This window comes from Didymella exigua (assembly GCF_010094145.1).
Source record: "Didymella exigua CBS 183.55 unplaced genomic scaffold M421scaffold_20, whole genome shotgun sequence".
NCBI classification, from domain to species: domain Eukaryota; kingdom Fungi; phylum Ascomycota; class Dothideomycetes; order Pleosporales; family Didymellaceae; genus Didymella; species Didymella exigua.
In genome coordinates this window covers 140534-158179 of record NW_022984794.1, presented here as the reverse complement: position 1 = coordinate 158179, position 17646 = coordinate 140534, and the positions used below count along the sequence as shown (strand labels likewise).

The following is a 17646-nucleotide window of genomic DNA, read 5'->3' as shown; positions in this document are numbered from 1 at the left end:
CTTACCATGAAGTGACCAACATCGCCAGGAGCATCAATGCGACAAGCGCGACGTTGTCCGACTTGCCGCTGAAAACACTCGCCCCGCTTTGAACATTCAGCTTGACCACAGCTCCAGGAAAGCTGCACGTCAAGACATCTGCGCCCGGATCCCGTCTACCATACTGTAGGGCCCTTGCAGGCATGTTTGGGCATGCGAACCCAAGCTGTGCAGGACAACTTCTGACAATATCGAAGCATAGGTCCTCGCAAGGTAGCATCTCCTTGTAGGGCCCTGGCTTGATCTCCTCATCGATTTTGGGATTGCGGCTTTTGCTGTATCCGAAACGATCACGCATAGTCGCGTTGAATTCTGCGCTCGTGTTATTTGCAAAAGGAATAGTGCCATTCGAGAATTCGGCATTGATATTGCGTGGGACGAGCCAGTCATCACTGGCGGTCCAGTCCTCACATCTTGGAATCAGAACAGAGCACAGCCATGCTTTGTAGTCGTCTCGACAATTTGTACAATTGCGAGCAAGCGAATATTGAGCGGTCGAGGGCGCATCGCAGGCGATCTGATCAAGCGAATTCGAAAAGTTTTTGAAGTACTCCTTCGCCTGACCATCGTACAGGGCTTTCAGCTTGTCATCGTCGAATTTGTATTCAGGAGATGATGGAACAGCGTACGCAACGGTATCGCAGAAGGCGAGATCTGTCAGAACTTGGCAAGAGTCGTCTGGCAGAAAATTTAGCATGATACTGAAGGGCCGTCTGCTTGGCTGTATGGACTTACCTGCTTTTGTAATCCAATTGAACTGCTGGAAGACTTTGCCGCCAGCACGCACTCTGCCGACACCAGGCAGATCCACTGTTTCCTGGTTGCCTTCAACCACGAGGTACCCGTTGTACGTCTGAGCATTGCTCAAGTTGTGCACATTGAACTGACTTTTGGGAAAGCCAGCACCGAACTTCGTAGTGATTTGCGTGTCTACAGTGATGTTGTTGGTCGAATTGAACTGTTGCTTCAAAGCGCAGTACGAATTCTCCATTCCAGTGACTGGTGACCGGCCCGCTGGGAAGGCGTACATATTGAATGGGTTCGATTTATTCCACTTTGCAATATCCTCCGCTTTGTTGGAGTCGGTGAGGTTGTAGGTAATGAAGAGCGTAGACTCGCTGTCAGTGTCGACCATGAACAAGAAAGGATCGGTCCTGTTGTAGCTGTGATAGGAACCGTGGGTACTTGCTGCGACTTCGAAGTGCCAGCTGCCGAACCAGCTGTCGTTCAATTTTGGAGCGGAGACTCCGATGTAGACATCAGAAGTGGCATTAACTGTAAACGATATGTATCCGTTGTCAAAAGGTATGCCGGTCTTATTCGTGACAAGATTCTCGGTGGAGCTTGGACCTGGCTTCTGGTTCTGTGCTGATGTTGAGACAAAGAGCGTGAGCTGAGGCGCGCCTGTAGAGGACGCATTATTTCCTGGCAGAGGCTGTTTACATGTGTTCGCTGACACCCAAATTTTCTTCTGCGCTGTCTGTCTGGTTTCGAATCCCTCAGCTCGTCTTTCAATATCCTCAGCGTCACTTGTAGAGTCGTCGGCCTCTTGCCCTTCGTTCGTGAAAGAAGTGCTCGAGCTTCTTGCGTCCAGCGCATTCAGCGGGTCAACTGCCTCATTCCGCGTCTGCAGTTGGCTTTCCTCCAACACAAAATAGACGGTGGTCTCGGGTGAAATGTCAACCTCCATCTTTATATCATTCTTCAGCTTGCCCACCTCCTCAGCTTGACGGCCAAGCAAGCTGCGTGCGAAGTACGCAAAGTCTGGCGCATAGCCACTGCTTTGAATTTCCTTAGCAGCGCCATCTTTGATGTGTACGGGGTCGGCGACGGCTAGTAGAGGCGACTCGATGTGGGAAAGGTCGTCCTGCTGAGGGGTGGTAGGGATCTCGACAGCGTTCGCGTAGACGGGCGATCGACTCGATGAGCACGTGGCGAGGACAAGGCAGGTAGCTGCGACGTAGGTAAGCAGCTTCGACTGCACGTTTCTGGGTATTCGGGGTTGCATTGCCCTCTCCGCTGGCCTATCGTCGGATTGGGGGATGCATGGAGAGTGAACGAGGCGCAGACGAGGCGCAGAAGTATCGATAAGACGGGATCTCGGCAAGCGTGATTATGTCATTAGGGCATGCCGCGAGTAGGAGAGGGCGTGTAGAGTTTCAAAGTCTTCAAAGATGCATTCGAGAAGTCCAATGTCATTTCTGTCACTCTCAGGGTCGCGATTGCGATCGGCGCTAGTGCGGACCCGCCAAGCCACGTTGCGTTGCTGCCGCGCTCAGCGTCTGGATTTATGTTACACACATACACGCGGCATTATTCATCCTGTAGTCGGGCTCAGAGCGGATCCTATGTCAATGATCTGATGATTCTTTGGTACAGCTGGACACGTGCATCATCCCTGCTAAAGACTATAGCAATTCCGCTGGATCAACACCGTTCCGCCATCCGTTCACCAATACTTCCACACAACGATTAGCAGAACACCCTTGCCCAGACGTTTACCGATGCGGCGGCCGAATGACTTCCGGCAAGGTCTAGGTGCCACTTCACCGTTGTCGTTACAACATTTGGTCAGGCCTATATACGTAAGCAGACGACGAATCTTGCGTCGCTTCCGTCCAGGCTTCAACTTGGACCGGTCCACATATTTATCTGAAGCGATGACAAGCTTGGATGACCTCGTTCTGTAGCACTTGGTTCGCTGATATCATTGCCTCCAACGCTGTCGCCCGGCAAAACCTTAGATTGCCCAATAGGCCGACTCGATTGGTCTGAGTGCTGGAACAATGCGTCCTCCTGACCACTGTGTTCCTCGGCAATGCTCACTTCAGTCATTTTGCCACTGATCTTCTCCTCGATGTTACTGGTGACTACATCAGGCGGCACGCGCACCGATGCAGAAAGCAGCACCAGATATTCGTGACTGTCGCCCTGAGTGTCAATCTGGTCTTCGTTGTCTTCCGTTTCTACGAGGGATGCCGGCTGGAGTTCCTGGTCGATATTGCTGCTTATCGTTGGCTCCGGAGATGCAGTTCGTGAAACAGGAAAAATCAGCAAGCCTTTCTTGTCATCGGAGTCTTCGACGATGCCGTCTGGAGACATGCCTGGTGATACGCAATCTGAGGCTGGAAGAAACGGGAACTTCTCCTCGCTTCCTGGACTGCCATCATACCTTTCAGCTCGGAACTCGCACCTACGCATGAACGGTGGCGATGCGTCATACTCACCGAGGTCGATCAGATCTGTTGTCGAGCTTCGAGTCGAGTCATCTGAGCTTGACTTGTAGTGCGCCGAAGGAGCATGGTCTGATCTCGAAGCAAAACGAACATGTTTCTGGCCCGGTGCAGGCGAGGAAGCCATGTTTGTGGCATGCACGTACGCACAGTCGATGATTCTGACATCAATTTCCGAACCTACTAAATCATCAACAAGTGCGTGTGGGATATCGTCAGACCAAAATTCGCTCGTTGTCATCTTTTTGTTGAAGTCCGCCGGAACGTTGTAGTGCAGACGTTTGTCTGCCAGCTCCGATCGAAAGGTGTAGTCTGCAGTATACACGGTAGGTCGCGGCACTGACAAAGTGTCTTCTTTTGTGGTTTGCTCTGAGTCTGGAGAAGAGCATGTTTGCTCAGTAGCCTGCTCTAATGCCGGACTAAAGCTGAATGGTGGCAGGATGTACGCACGCTCTGATGTGACCTCATCAACGCTGGCTTGGTGCTCAACTTCTCGACAATTGACAAGCACGAGAGCCGACCTGACCGACTTGCTCCTTCGGTGGCCTCGGTGCTGCCCTTCTAAATTGTCAGCATCTCCCTCATCTCGACTCGAACGCTGCTCAAAGCGCTGCCTGAGCTGAGCAACAGTCTTTTCGCTAGACTTCGGGCTGCGCGATACTTCATATTGGTACTTCCGAGGAGGAACTTCGAGATTCCAGCCAGTGGTTGATGGCTTCGCCGCATTGACCAAATCTCCGCTCTCGAAGTTATCAATGGGAGTTTCAATGAATGCGTCAGTCTGGGATGGGTTTGAATGCTGCTGGCTTAGAGCACGAACTCTCAGCCGAGGGGCCGGCCTTCTGTTCAGTGTTGAAGAGGCCCAGGAACCGTGACGATGGCGGACCGGATAGTGCGATGGCGCAGTGAGTGTGTCTGAAGTTTCTCGTTCTGTCATTCCGGGAGCCGGCCTTCGGTTGAAGCAGCGCAGTGCAGCATCAGACTCACATGCTGGTTTATAAAGCGGAACACGGATTGTAGCAGTGAAAATGACTTTCAGTCGTCGGGCCACGCTTTCACAGGCTCACGCGAGCCTAACGCAGCAAAGTCTTTCACCCTCGCTTTCGGAGCAACTTGTCAAGGATATATAATAATGTCTGCCTCGCCTGTCCCACCACTCTGTCCATTGGCTTCCTACTTACCATCAACCTCAACCGAGAAAAGCTGTACTGAACGCAGCAGGATCACTCCTGTCGCAGCCGATCGTGTTTTGTCCGCTACAATGGCTTTCCAAAGCCGTATACCTGTGCCAGCGGATAGTCCGTCGACTCGTGTTCGCAAGATGCGCTCGGAAGGTTGTCTAAAAGGTACGTCAAGGCGCAAGCTGCGTCACCTCCGTTCCATGGGGCAAATGTATCAACGGCCAACCGAGCCAATTCCGCCTCTTCCTCTGCGGTCTCCCTTGCGCCCATCGAACAAGTCCTACACTATCAGCAGCGTTGTTGCCTCAAACGACCGCACCGCGGGCCTGCACCAATGGTCTGTTCCGAACAGCGGCTCATACCATTTAGATCGCAGCCAAGACCCTGGATCAGACCGTGAGAATTCTTTACCTCGCAACACAATGCTATTTAACAAAGATGCCGACAAGGAAAAGATTGAGTTTCGGCTTCGTAGCGACTCCAAGAAGATGCCCAATCTGCACGACCTCGGCCGGCTGCTCGGACTCTCCAACCGACTGAAAGAGATGGGTACCTCATTTACTAGTAATGGTAAGATGCAGACGTACGGGAACCCTCCACTGCATGAAGATCTCGAGCAGATGCTACATGGAGGTGTTGAGTATGATGAGCTATGGCATGCTTTCTTTAATGGAAGGAATCACGTAGTGGAAACCCAACTTTGGCCTATTCTGCGCGTTCTGAAGAGGATGCTACAGAACGAAGGTATCGCGTTCGACGACCACCACACACGACTAGATTACGGCTCGGCTCTTCCGAAGCTCATCCGACTAAGCGATCAGTACGACTTACTACGTGACGAGTGGTTTGAGAAGACTCTGAGCGACATCCATCCCGCACTGCGCTGGCACCAGGCTCCGGCACACGTGGGAGTGCCTATAACACCAACGATCAAGGGTCGGTTGTTCACCAAGGATAAACTTCCCGAGAACGAGATCGCTCGTAAGAAGAGCCGCCGAGCGAAGTGCCTCACGATAATTGCGGAGAAGCAGTCAGGCTTGCATAAAGGACTCGGTCCAACCATTAGAGAAGCAGAAGACACGTATCTGTCACCACCGGACAGGCCTGAAGAAATGGTCAGCACTACTATCTCGATACTGACTACAAGCTATGAACCAGCTTCTGCGTATCCAGATGGATTGACGACGGCTGGACCATTACTCATTCATGGTTCCAGCCCGCTACAATGTGCCAACACAGCAAGTATGCTACTCGTAGACGATGCTGCTGATACACGGACAAATAGCACAGAGAGCTCCGCGAACAGAGAGCTCCTCCGCTGCGGGCCACAACAATGTGGACACGCCGGAGTGTTGGGATGGTTGGTAGAGGATGAACGTCGACGTACAGAGAACCGTCAACGGCACGCTGACGAAGAGCAGCAGCGCGCCTACGTGCCGGGTGCAGAAGAGGAGAAGAATACTTCCAGCAAGAAGAACAAGCGGAGCAAGCGCATCAGGAAATGGCTCCGAATAATTTTTGGCTTGAAGAAACATGGTGAGCAGCAATAATAGGAAAGAGCGCAATGTAAGATATTAGATCGGATTGATGCACAATGTCTTTACGGGCAAGATGGGGAAAACTGTCACATGTACCAACGAGCTCACTTTGAGGAGAACTGACTTTGGCATATAAAAATGCGCAACACGTATTTGGCTAGGTGAAAGGTCGCAAATTTTGCGTTGCACTATGTGCCATCGAAGTGTGAGTGCAGCCCAACATGCACACAACCAAATACGGCTGAGCTTAGACAAGTTTGAACATCGTTTCGTCGATTTCACCGCGGGTCAACATACCTCCTACATCGCTTTCACAGCTTCATACACGTGTTCCACTGTTGGAAATCAACAGTAAGTCAGAGCCGAAGATGCGAGCGACTTGCTTCCGACAAACGTGTGCTCATTGCCTATGTCCTCACTTTTTCGCAGAATAAATGGGTAGTGACCACCGTTCAGGAAATCTATCACGTCTCCAACTCAATCGGTGTAAGTTGCGACAACAAGGTCTTGAACATATCCACCCCTGTAGGCTCAAGCCCTTCTCGAGTAGCAATCTCCTTGAGCGCGATCCAGGACCTCGGCGCATGGTGTCACGTCCGGGACGCAGTCTGTGATCTTGTGTGTCTTGAGATCGAATTGAACAGACGGCACAAATGCTCGCGGTACCTCCCAGAGAGTATCAGTCAAGTTCCGCGCTGTCGGTGGTTCGATCTGTATTTTGTGATGTCGATGATTCGGGGGAACGATTCTCTCGTCGCTGGAAAACCCACTGCTTTAGAAAACATCTCTGATACTTGAATCAGAGGTCCTCCGGTCGACACATGACCTGTAATACGTGATGCTGGAGTCATGAGATGAACAACAAATGATGTTCGCGATGAGCGTGATGAGGCTGCCTGAGTACGAGCGGCGATCGGTCCGCGCAAATCGTGTCAATGAAACTAACTATGGAGGACTTTTTGTCAAAGGGCAGACTGGTAAATCGTACCAGATGCTCCCTTGGCGATGCCAAAAGCGTTCACGCCCACCACATTAACTCGATGGGGCCTCGGGAACGGCCGCGCTGCTTGTTACCCCAACCATGACAGGTACTAACGTTCACGCTTGGCATGTGAGGATCATCGTGAGGGGTTTTCCAGATGGTATCCATGGCGGTGGTGGTGCGCTGTGATGTCTACTTTGTGCAGATGCCCTCTCTCTGCCTAGTGTGCACTTGCCTCGATGCAGCATTAGCGTCCTTTCAAGAAGAGGCAGCAACTCACTAACGTGACAAAGGCAGGCCAAAATGAATAGATGCTGCAGCATTGAACAATGATATAAGAGTAATGTCGTTGATGTTTGATTGTGCCGATAGTCAATGCGTCGGTGCGCGTCTATATATTTACTGAAAAATGGCTGACTACTCAACGGTAGCATAAACCCAAACGCCAAATCGCTTATGCAGAAACCACATCTTGTCAATCTAAGCTGCACACCTAAGCTCCAATGGCCTGGGGATTCCAGAACACGTTGTTAGGATCCAGCTTTTTCTTCAGCGTCAATAGCTTCGCATACAGTGTATCGCCATAGTACAACTTGTGCGCAGTGGCGGCATCATAGCTGGGGTCGACGTAGTTCAAGTATGCGCCGAAGTTGGTCTGGGGCTGTGCCTTGATTATAGCATCGTTGAGGCCGTTGATGAAGTTGGTGGATGAGGTGCCATAGCCGTAGTTCTGGAAGACCCACAGGCTGTCACGGTCGTTGTAGGCAGCGAAGGTAGTGTCCTTGGAGTTGATAGCCGAGCCAGGACCGCCGTACAGATTGACGATAGAGTAGTACACAGTCGAAGTACCCTTGATGTAATCGTACCATGCGTTCAGGCCGGCGGAGGTGAGTCCGGTGGGCTCAGGAACTGTGATGGACTTGGCGAAGAAGTTCTCGTGCTCATCGTAGCCACTCAGAGGCTCCTTGATCTGGGTCTTTCCGGAGACGAGGACGAGGTAGTCGTACCAGCTGTAAGCCTTGACAGTAGAAGAAGTGGGAGCAGGCAGAGTGCGCAGAAGCTCGGCCTTGACCTTGGAGTTAAACTCATCAACGGTGCCGAAGTAAGCACCGCTCAAGCTAAATGTGCCGTAGTTATCGATGTAAACACCAAACGAGATCTTATTGTCAACGACCGAAGCGTTCTTGGCGAAGCTCTGAAGGTGAAGCCAAGCATTGGTGAAGACATTCTTGGAGCTGTACATGTTGCTGAACGGGAAGGCGAAGTAAGTGATGCTGGAGGGAGCGGCCTGAGTCTGGAGATAGAAGTTGGTCACTATGCCGAGAGAGTCAGCAGCACCGCGGATGCCCCAGAAGACGTCAGAGTTCTCGGTCGAAGAAGCCTTGATGAGCGAGCCGTCAGCAAGGACAACGTCAGCGGCAACAATCTGGTCCATCGCAAGACCCCAGTGACGCGAGGTGTGTCCGTAGCCGCCGTGTGTGAAGTGACCACCAATTCCCACGCCAGGGCAGGTTCCGTGCGCGAGTGCCTTCTGGCCCTGAGTGTAAATGCCATCAGCGAGGTTGCCGAGACGAACACCACCGCCAACCTTGGTAATGCCGGTGCTTGCGTCAAGTTCGACGTTCTGGAAGGGTTGAAGGCTGATCATCATCGCACCATCCTTGCCGCCAGAGCTGAAGCTTGCGTACGAGTGACCACCGGACTTGGCCTGGACCTTGATACCATTCTGACCAGCGCATACAACAGCATCCTGAACGTTCTGCTGTGTCTGGGGAAGGACAACGACGGAAGGCTTATACGCCAGAGCAAGGTTGTAAGGCTCGACAAGCTCAGCGTAGTCGCCGTCCGAGGTCATCTTGTAGGGGACATTCTTGCCGTTCAAGCACTGGAGCACGCCGCCAGTCGCTGAAGGAGTCGCAGAAGCAGATGCTGTTCCACTTGGCTTCGTCGAACTTGTGCCTGAGGGGTTGTTACTACCACAGTTCCCAAAACCTAATTGGCATGTGCCTCCGCAATAATTTGCTGTCGAGCCACACCACCCTGAGCCGCTGCAGCAATTGCCGAAAGCGCTGCCCAAGCACGTGGCCCTGCCATTGTTGAGGCCGCAGGTGGCGTCGGTGGAAACCTTCTTGGTGGAAGTTGAGGATGGAGCTGTAGACGTACGTGTTGATGTTGGGGCAGGCTGAGTTGATGACATGAGAGTCGTGGGTGTAATGCCGCTGCAGGTACCGAAGGCAGAGTTGCAACCCGCTTTGCAATGAGCGTCCGATGATCCACACCAGCCATACTGAGAGCAGCAGTTGCCAAATGCGCTACCTTGACAAGTGTACTTATTTGTTCCTGAGCCACACGATCCATCTGTGGAGACAGCAGCGCTAGCCAAGCTCGCGGAGAGCAGACCCGCCGTGAAGGAGTAGATGAACTTCATATCATCAACCTAGCGAGTGTGTAGGTTGCAGTTGAGTCGCTCAAATGAAAGGAAGCGACGGCAAGAGTGCTCTTTCTCAGGTGGACGCGATCGACGTTTAAATACCGCTCATCTTAGGCCCCGTACCTGCATTCACCTCTAAACATAACTCGCCACTTATCCATGCACCTAATATCGCTTTTTCATCTCGCGTCCCTGTGTCGATCTCTCTGCTGACTGCCTGTTCGGCCCTAATACGAGCTGACGGCACCCGCGACCCCACAAGAAGCACGAGTAGCGCACGAGGACTTGATGGAAGGCGGATAGCCCGGTTCTACTGAGTGCGCCACTTCGTCCCAACGTGGAAGAGCGATGTCGCAATCAAACGGTACCTGAACTGCGTCACTCAGCTGCTGCCAATAGTGTTTGCTTAACCGAGCTGATGACGATGTTCCTCGCACTTCTCGTTTTGCTCCGAGGTAGCCTGTGCCAGGACTGGAGGACGGCCTTGCATTGGCTGCCGACAACATGACTTGTCAAAATTACTCATGTTTGCTCCTGGTCAAATAAACAGGCTGTTTAGGGCTGACTGCAATCCTCGGATCTGCGACAAGGGGTTCGAGCTCTCTTAAATGCGTCGAGTGACATGCACCAGCCATCAGCAGGCCATCACTGAGAACATCACCATCCAGCGCACTTTGGTCCATTCCTCTTGAGGAGTTCTGCAACAGGGCCACTCACCGGTACGAGTTTCTGTGGACATGGCCGGCCCTGCATCGACATACGATGATCCTATGCTATTTTTGGAAGCGCGGAACAACCGAGCAGGGCAAGACGGGCACGACGTCAGCGTCTCGTTCACACACGAGCAAGCCACCGCGATGTTTGGGTCAACAGCTGTTGCCCTCCAGACGGGTGTCACAAACTCGTACCATCACAAATGACGATAATTGGGAATATGCATTGCGACGGAGCATTGACTCCAGTGTAGTATTCTTTATTCGTCGCATCGATACATGCTTCCATTATTATGTACCGGAGAGAAAGCCTTCCCTCAAACCATGTGCCTGCATTTAGCTGATATGCTATGAATAAACGCCGCCCCTGTAGACATACCAGTCCTGCGTCGCAACAACATAGACTCGCACCTCATCGGTGCACTCACGGGTGCATGAAGCCGTCTCCTGTCATGTGGCAGTTGGTCTCCAGGCCAAAGCTCTTCTCGAAAGCCTCTACCTTCTTCACAGCAACGGCCTGGGAAACGTGGACGCGCCGAGGCTTGAGCTCAGTAGTGGCTTCGTAGCTGCTGCGCTTCTGTCCGTAGTTCCCGCCAGCGACGCACTTGCCGCCCTGGCCCCATCGAGCGTCAGCAGCTGCTTTCCAGAGCGCTGTTATATCAACAGTCATCTCCGGAGTATAGTACAAGCGGCAGTCGGCCTCTTCATATACAAACTGCAGAGCAATGCCGGAGGTGTCATTCTGTGACAGGCCGTCGCGAACATTAACACCTGGAGACACACCAGCAGCTGCTCGGTAGTAGGGCATATCGTTGTTGAAGCCAGCGAGGATTGTATCCTTCATTGCAGGGTTCCATCGCATAGAGTACTGCGCAGCCTGCTGGATATATCCGAATTGATAGTTGTTCACGCCCTTGACGCCGCCAATGGCCTGAATGGCGTTCTTGTTACTGCGGCCTCCCATAGCGATGGTCTTGACACCAGCCTGCTTGGTGAGGAACTCGCTGAAGATGGTACAGGTTGAAGCGCAGTATCCGTCCGTGACGATGACGATGTTCTCAGGCTGGAACTTTGGTGGTCCCGTAATGTTGGAAAGAGGTCCGTAGCCGGTGACGTAGATTCCGCCGGAGCTGACATTGGTGTAGTAGTCGGAGAGATTCCAGCGTGAGAGCATGGTGTAGTTGTCGCCGTTGACGTCGTGGGGACCAAACTTCTCTGCCCACGAGGTGAATGACCTACCATCCGCAGTCATATCCTGGTGGTAGTCGAAGTAGGATGCCTGTGCCAATGACAAAGAGCTGTTGGAACCACGAGGGGCCAAGGACGCGCGCTGGCTGTACGTTTGGCCGATGAGGTCAGCTGCCTCAGTAGCACGGTACCGATTGGCGCCGTAAGGATCGTAGTCGGGGAAGAGCTGCTTGAACAAGTCGTAGCCCTGCAGGATAGTACCACCTCCATTGGCCTGGAGATCAAGGATGAGCTTGGTCTTCCCATCTGCGAGCGCCTTCGCGAGGAATTCTTTTGAAGTGGCCTGGAAGGCTTTCTGGGCGGCTGAAGTACCGACAAAGTTCGGGATCGATAGAACAGCGACATCTTTGTACTCGTCTCCATCGATGTAGAACCCGTTGATCAGGTTGAAAGGGCCAATGGACACGGGATCCGGGTAGCCAGGTCCTGTAGCTCCAGAGGCTGCTGCTGCCAAGATGGTCTTGGACTCTTGCGATGCTGTCTGTGCAGAAGCCGCACTACCGTACGTAAACCATTCCTTGGCAAGAGTCTCGCTGCTGTTGACGTTTCTGAAGCTGTATCGTACACGAGCATAGTTCTCGATCGTGCGCTCAGTACCGTTGGCAAAGGTGAAGGTCGTGGTCGCTCCTGGGTAGACATAGCGACCGCGACCGCCACCCGTGAACATGCCGGTGCCACTTCCAGAGTCGCCAAGGCCAACCTGCGCGAGTTCATAGAAGACGTTGTTATAGAGGGCATCGCGGTCCTGAAGAGATCCAAGCTGGCTCAGAGTCTGCAGATATTCGGTTGCTTCGGCTCCATCGATTTTGGCGACTGCTGAGGGGGTGTACGAGATGTTCTTGTACTGCAGCCCAAGGACGTCCTCAAAGGCGAAGACAGCAGGGAGCTGCTCGCCATCCTCGGAAACCGAGACAAGAGGCACGTTACGACCCCACTGAAAGATACCGCCAATGGAGTCAGGGACAAAGGAGAAGTGACCATCGTGAGCACTCTGAATCAAGGTGTAGAGTGCCCACCCGAAGGCGTACTCGTTGGCGAAATTTCCGGAGTCGACATCGCTGATGATTTGGTCAAGACCGCCCATGATGTCAACCGCAGGCTGCACTTTCTCTGCATACTCCGCAGGTGGATTCTTCAGGACGGTTAGGGTGCTCTGCCACTCAATGTAAGGCTTGATGGACTCAATGAGGAGCTTGGCAGAGGTGGCGTTGAGTTTTACGCTGTTGATGCAGTCCCAAGCGATTCCAGCAGGGACAACTTGTTTAGCAGTTGCAGTACCATCTCCGTACATTGCTTCTGAGACTTGAGCACATGCTGGCATTGACGAGTTGTTAGCCTGTCGAGTCTGGAGGTATGGTTGGGCTTGAGGAAGCGAGCGTGGTTGGGCCGGAGCCACTGGTGTTGACTGAACGAGCGACGTGAAGCCCGTCAGGGCGAGAAGAGCGAAAGTCTGCATGATGTAGATTGACAAACAATGGCGCGAATGAGTGGCCGGGTAGAACGAATAGTGGATCAGAGACCCTGAAGGACTGCGTTTATTACAGCTGGAATTGGAACGAATGGTTCCAGCTGGCGGAGGGCGAAAAGAGAGTGTGGTGCGGGCGGGGTAAGAGTGGTTTGCTCAGTGACGATGACCTTAAGAAGGTCGAGCAGGAAGGAGCAAACGCGAGGTCACGTGGGACCGGTCGACAATGTGGTGCTAGGCCCGATAGCTCTAACTCTTTCCACTTGTTCAGGTGACGTTCACTCGAAGCGGCGATGGTGAGCTCGAAGACCCAGTCACAATCGGTTCGGGTCGTAGTGGTGAGTAACAGGCCTTCCGTGCAACGGGTGCAAGGCTCTTCTTAATCTTTAGACAACAGACACTAGATATTATGGGGCCGGATGAAATGGCAGGCGTGACGCAACGAGGAACAGGCCGAGTACAAATACTGGCACCAACAAACCATGGAAGCACTTGCGCACCGCCTCGACAATCCCCATGCTATGGGCGACAGTGCTTCCACTAGGTACGTCAGGCCAGGTACAAGCGTGCACTCGAATTGGTGATACCAATCACATCCGTCGCTCGCCCGCGTCGAAGTACCAAAGTGGACCTCTTCAGCCCCAGGAAGTATTTGCTCAGTTGCCGGGATAGAGCTGTCGTCTGGACATCAGTCTTATGCAGGTGAAAACCCAACGAAGACCGACTGGAGACGGCGCACCGCAGAAAAATCTATCAATAAGAGAACACGAGGCCCTGTACCACGATCGCAAGCCTTTGCCTTATGGCAGGCCGAGAGCTCACAGCGCTTCCCAGGAGTGTCACTCGCTTACATCGCTGTTCGTTATGCGGGTCTGATGGGTGGTCAGAGACGCTCGAAATGGGAGAGGCGAGTGCAGTGCCAAGAAGTCGCGCGTTTCAGCCAGAGGCTTGCTCGCAGATCCTCCCTGCCACCCAGGCCTCCGCTCTACACTCCACCAACACGCATGCGCGACCAGCTTAACCGTGGCTCAACAGCCCACTGCTGTTTGACGATGTGTTGCCCAGGCCCCTCGATTGCGCGGACTTCACGGTCGAAGTCAGGACATGAGCACTTGAGACGGCAAGCCGCGCAACAATGCCTGTGTGTACAGTGCGATGGCAACTATCGATCGTGATGCGCAATCATCTGGACCCGTAATTCGATCCCTGATTGTGATTGCGATATTTTCCTGACACGCACAACGATCACCGTCACCGCGCATTCACCAGCCTCGCCACTTCTAACTATCTGCCGCGCGAGGTGGCCAACACGAGTCGTGACCAAAAGCTTAAAGCCGACTTCCGCATGAGTGGCTGGAGATCCACTGCGTGTCTGCAGCGTGGCAGACGGTCTCTGGAAGATCCATGTATCTAATGTGTTCCCCTTGCGTCGACAGCGCGATCAACGAAAAGCACAACGAGAATACCAACTCATGTGGTTCGAGCCGCAAAACCTCCTGCCGCTTGTACGATGGTTATCTCACCAACTTTATCCGTGCTTTAGCCTCACATAAGTTTGTCCTACAGCATGCTGCCACAGGTACAATGGTTAGCGTGAAGAGTTTCACGACTTGAACGCTCAATGACGATGTGCGGAAGTCAAAACCTCGACCCATCGATGTGTGGACCCGGAATCAGAACTAACGCTCTCTTCTATACAAACGAGGTGAGCAAAACATTAACGTGTTACGGCAATCAACTACACAGCAAACCACGCCCCGTTCTTACGCACATCATGCTCATTGATCACAATCACATCTGTAAACACGCGCTATCCGTAATCGATCTGATCGCTAACTTCAGAAAAGGTATCTTGCGGTGTTCTCCGCCTGCTGAGGGCTAATACTACCCTGTCTTGCCCCCTTTATGTTGAGCGTGCGTTCACAAGAGGTTCAAACTTTGTAGCAGTAGATAAAGGGGGGTTCAAGCCACTCCTAATCTCTAAACATTTGATTATAGCATCGTTGTTATGGCAGTCCCCGCCTGCCCTTTGCAACGTGTTAAGTGTGCCCAAGTGTCCTTTCTTCGTGTAAGTGTTTCCTGTCTTTGCCCCTTATGCTTTACAGTTTCTAGAATAATATCTTGCTTAGACTAAAGGAGTCACGTGTGTCTCTTTGCCTTTACAGGCAATCTTAAGAATTATAGTCTTCAGAACTTTGAGCACAGGTGCTCCGTCGACAATAGCTGCTGTTATAAGCAGAATCGGGTGCAGCTATAACGATGGACAGCCCATGTATCATACCCAAGAACAGCTTGTGTAGTCCTGAGAGATATCGCATCGAAGGCCGAGCTCACAGGATTTCTGCGAATCGAAGGCGTGCGTGAAACTTGGGCAGACTCCACCAGCTGCATAATTGCGAATACAATTCTCATGTGCAAGCCGCACACATTGGTCCTCACGCAGTCCAAATCTAGCAAGCTTGAAGACCTACAAAAGCACCATCTTGCGCTACCTACCAGGAACATTAGTTGATGAACTCAGAAGCTCCGAAGTTCTCCAGCATCAACATCCCCACGACCTCACTGTCTCGTCCAGTACTTTCAAACGTCTACTCTCAACCCAGTAGCTTCCATCTTCATCATGAGCAGCAACAACCAGAACCAAGGCCAACAGGGCAGCAGTAACCCCAGCATGACCAAGGATGATTCGTCTCTCGCAAGTAAGTAGAAGGAGATACCCGTGATATGTAGTCGATGTATGCTTAACTCGACGCAGGCCAAGGGTGGAAATAGCTCCGATCAGAGATCGTTCGCTGCTAAGGCGCTGTCGGCCGGTGATAAAAATGATGGCGGCAAGTCAAATGGCGGTGGTGGTGCGAATAAGTAGGTTCGGACTGCCTTGCAAAGCAGTACATCAACTTAATTTATCGTTTGCGGTGATGGCAAGGTCGTGGTCATTGTTGATTTGTAGCATGCTATTTCTCAGGGAATGATTGAAGGTCAATGATGCTTTTCATACCCAATGACTGGTCCCCACCGTCCAATCGTGCTGTGCCAGATTCATACGTCCGCCGCAGACCCTAGTAAAGCCTCGCGTGAAGAATCGGTTTTACAGCTGGTGGAAGTCGTGAATGTGGAACCTACTACGTTACCGCAACTCTCGTAGTATCGCGCACGTCCCATAGCGTCCGTCATGTACCTGTATGGTAAAATCAGCGTTACCTTCCAGCTTTCAGAATCTGTCAGGCTTTGTCCAAGCTGTGGCTGCGTGAGCATGACAATAGGCTCCAGTAAACCCCGCAGTAGAGAGCAACTGAATATTAATTCTGAATATTGGGTGTAAACGGCGGCAGTTCGTGCCATCCTCTACCGTTGGAAGTGGATTTTGCTCGTAATTCATATATCGACGATCAAAGGGTTTGTCCAGAGCAAGAGGTATGTTACAGTACCATGCTCTCATCCGTCGGACAAATTGAAAACGAGCGAGGCGCCACAGATAGCGGAAGAAGCGACAACCAGTTGCTGTACGGATCTCAGTGTGGTCAGATCGCAGAGACGCGTTTTGTAATCAGATGGTCCTGCGAGCGGATCTTGTGCATACCTAACGTGATGAAGGTTACACTGCGGCCAATTTTTGAAAGCAGCCGGAGAAGTAGCAAGGATTGGGTCGCTCCCGATAGATTCGAGTTGTGTTCAAGGCATCATGTATCCCCAGACTAGAGAACTAATATCGTCTGAGTTATTCATTGCGGCTTCCTGCGAATGCAGGGAGGCTTTGTCGCCCGCTCCGTACAACAAGGGCACATTGACTAGCAGTATTCCCAGAAGACAGTATGCTATGTCCTCTACCCAGGGTTTTTTTCGTCTTGCTGACCAAGACAGCTTGCACGCAATATATACATTGTGTATTCGTGTGCGTAATCCCTTCCTGTTCAGCACTTAGAGTGAAAGACCTGTAATTCGAGCCAGCAAGTCTGCCGATCACTCAGATGTATCGGTATCAACGGAAGGTGTTCAAGATCTGTCGGGGAAGACCAGGCGATTAGGAGCGAGCAATTCTTGCAATGTCCAGCCTCGGGTGAACCGCCGACTCGACCAGAATGAAAAACCCATGTCGAGTGGATCCTCGCCTTGACTTACATCTTCCGAATACGCATAGCATCCATTTACTGCGCTATACCGCTGGAACATCGAATTGATTGTTTCCAAAAGTTTCGCGCTGCTTGTCTTATCAATATAGCAAGTGTCCACCCATACTTAGGATAAACTGTCTTCCAACGCTTCTTGGCAGCAGCCCTCGATTTTAGTGTACCCTTTACTTTCTTTGTCATTTTCTACGCTCAGGCCCTGAAAGGTAACCTCCCCTCGCCCCATGTATGTGAGAGGATGGCGTAGGGTGGAATGTCAGCATTAAAGAACTTTCAACTTATTCAGCCGACGAGTCGTTGCGTGCATGAGCCACATAACAGCAGAGCTTCGACCTGATGAGAGGATCATGTCGGAGTGTTCGGCGATACGTCGCACGTGTTGCTTGATGGATAGGAGGTAGCATACGCTGTGCAGATGAGAGTAGTGAGGATCAAGGTCGGAGGGAGATAGCGAGGCTACACCGCCGCTGGCGGGGCTCTCGCTTGGAATGCATCATCCGAATGGCGTAAACTGACTGTGTGAGAACTGTGGTGATACAACAATCGCGCAAAATTCACGGCAGAGAAGAGTCGAAAGAACGAACATTATATTTGGTTTGAAGGGAAGCCCAATCGGCCCGATCGAGGCTCTACATACCTGACTGTGAACTGTGCTAGTCTTCCTCCACACGAGCTGGGCAGGAGCTCGT

The 17646-nt window shown here is 52.2% G+C and overlaps 5 protein-coding genes across 5 annotated transcripts; 1 reads left to right on the top strand and 4 right to left on the bottom strand.

Moving 5' to 3' along the window:
- Nucleotide 1: 1 nt before the first annotated feature.
- On the bottom strand, nt 2-3399 carry M421DRAFT_6671 (uncharacterized protein; the record flags this gene model as incomplete). The annotated part of the gene is made up of 3 exons (XM_033596347.1): nt 2-717; nt 775-1992; nt 2718-3399. The coding sequence occupies 3 exons, from the start codon at nt 3397-3399 to the stop codon at nt 2-4; spliced, it is 2616 nt and encodes an 871-aa protein (XP_033447012.1).
- Nucleotides 3266-4350, bottom strand: M421DRAFT_422358 (uncharacterized protein). Its single transcript, XM_033593135.1, has 2 exons — nt 3712-4350; nt 3266-3598 (listed from the first exon to the last, which is right to left on the bottom strand). The coding sequence occupies exons 1-2, from the start codon at nt 4207-4209 to the stop codon at nt 3488-3490; spliced, it is 609 nt and encodes a 202-aa protein (XP_033447011.1). The 5' UTR covers nt 4210-4350; the 3' UTR covers nt 3266-3487.
- Nucleotides 4351-4875: 525 nt separating this feature from the next.
- Nucleotides 4876-6003, top strand: M421DRAFT_6670 (uncharacterized protein; the record flags this gene model as incomplete). The annotated part of the gene is made up of 1 exon (XM_033596345.1): nt 4876-6003. One exon carries the CDS (start codon nt 4876-4878, stop codon nt 6001-6003), a length of 1128 nt encoding a protein of 375 aa, XP_033447010.1.
- Nucleotides 6004-7289: 1286 nt separating this feature from the next.
- M421DRAFT_422355 (carbohydrate-binding module family 18) lies at nt 7290-9223 on the bottom strand. The gene has a single exon (XM_033593134.1). It carries the CDS (start codon nt 9168-9170, stop codon nt 7467-7469), a length of 1704 nt encoding a protein of 567 aa, XP_033447009.1. The 5' UTR covers nt 9171-9223; the 3' UTR covers nt 7290-7466.
- Nucleotides 9224-10343: 1120 nt separating this feature from the next.
- Nucleotides 10344-13238, bottom strand: M421DRAFT_422354 (uncharacterized protein). Its single transcript, XM_033593133.1, has one exon. It carries the CDS (start codon nt 12819-12821, stop codon nt 10542-10544), a length of 2280 nt encoding a protein of 759 aa, XP_033447008.1. The 5' UTR covers nt 12822-13238; the 3' UTR covers nt 10344-10541.
- Between the last annotated feature and the right edge of the window lie 4408 nt (nt 13239-17646).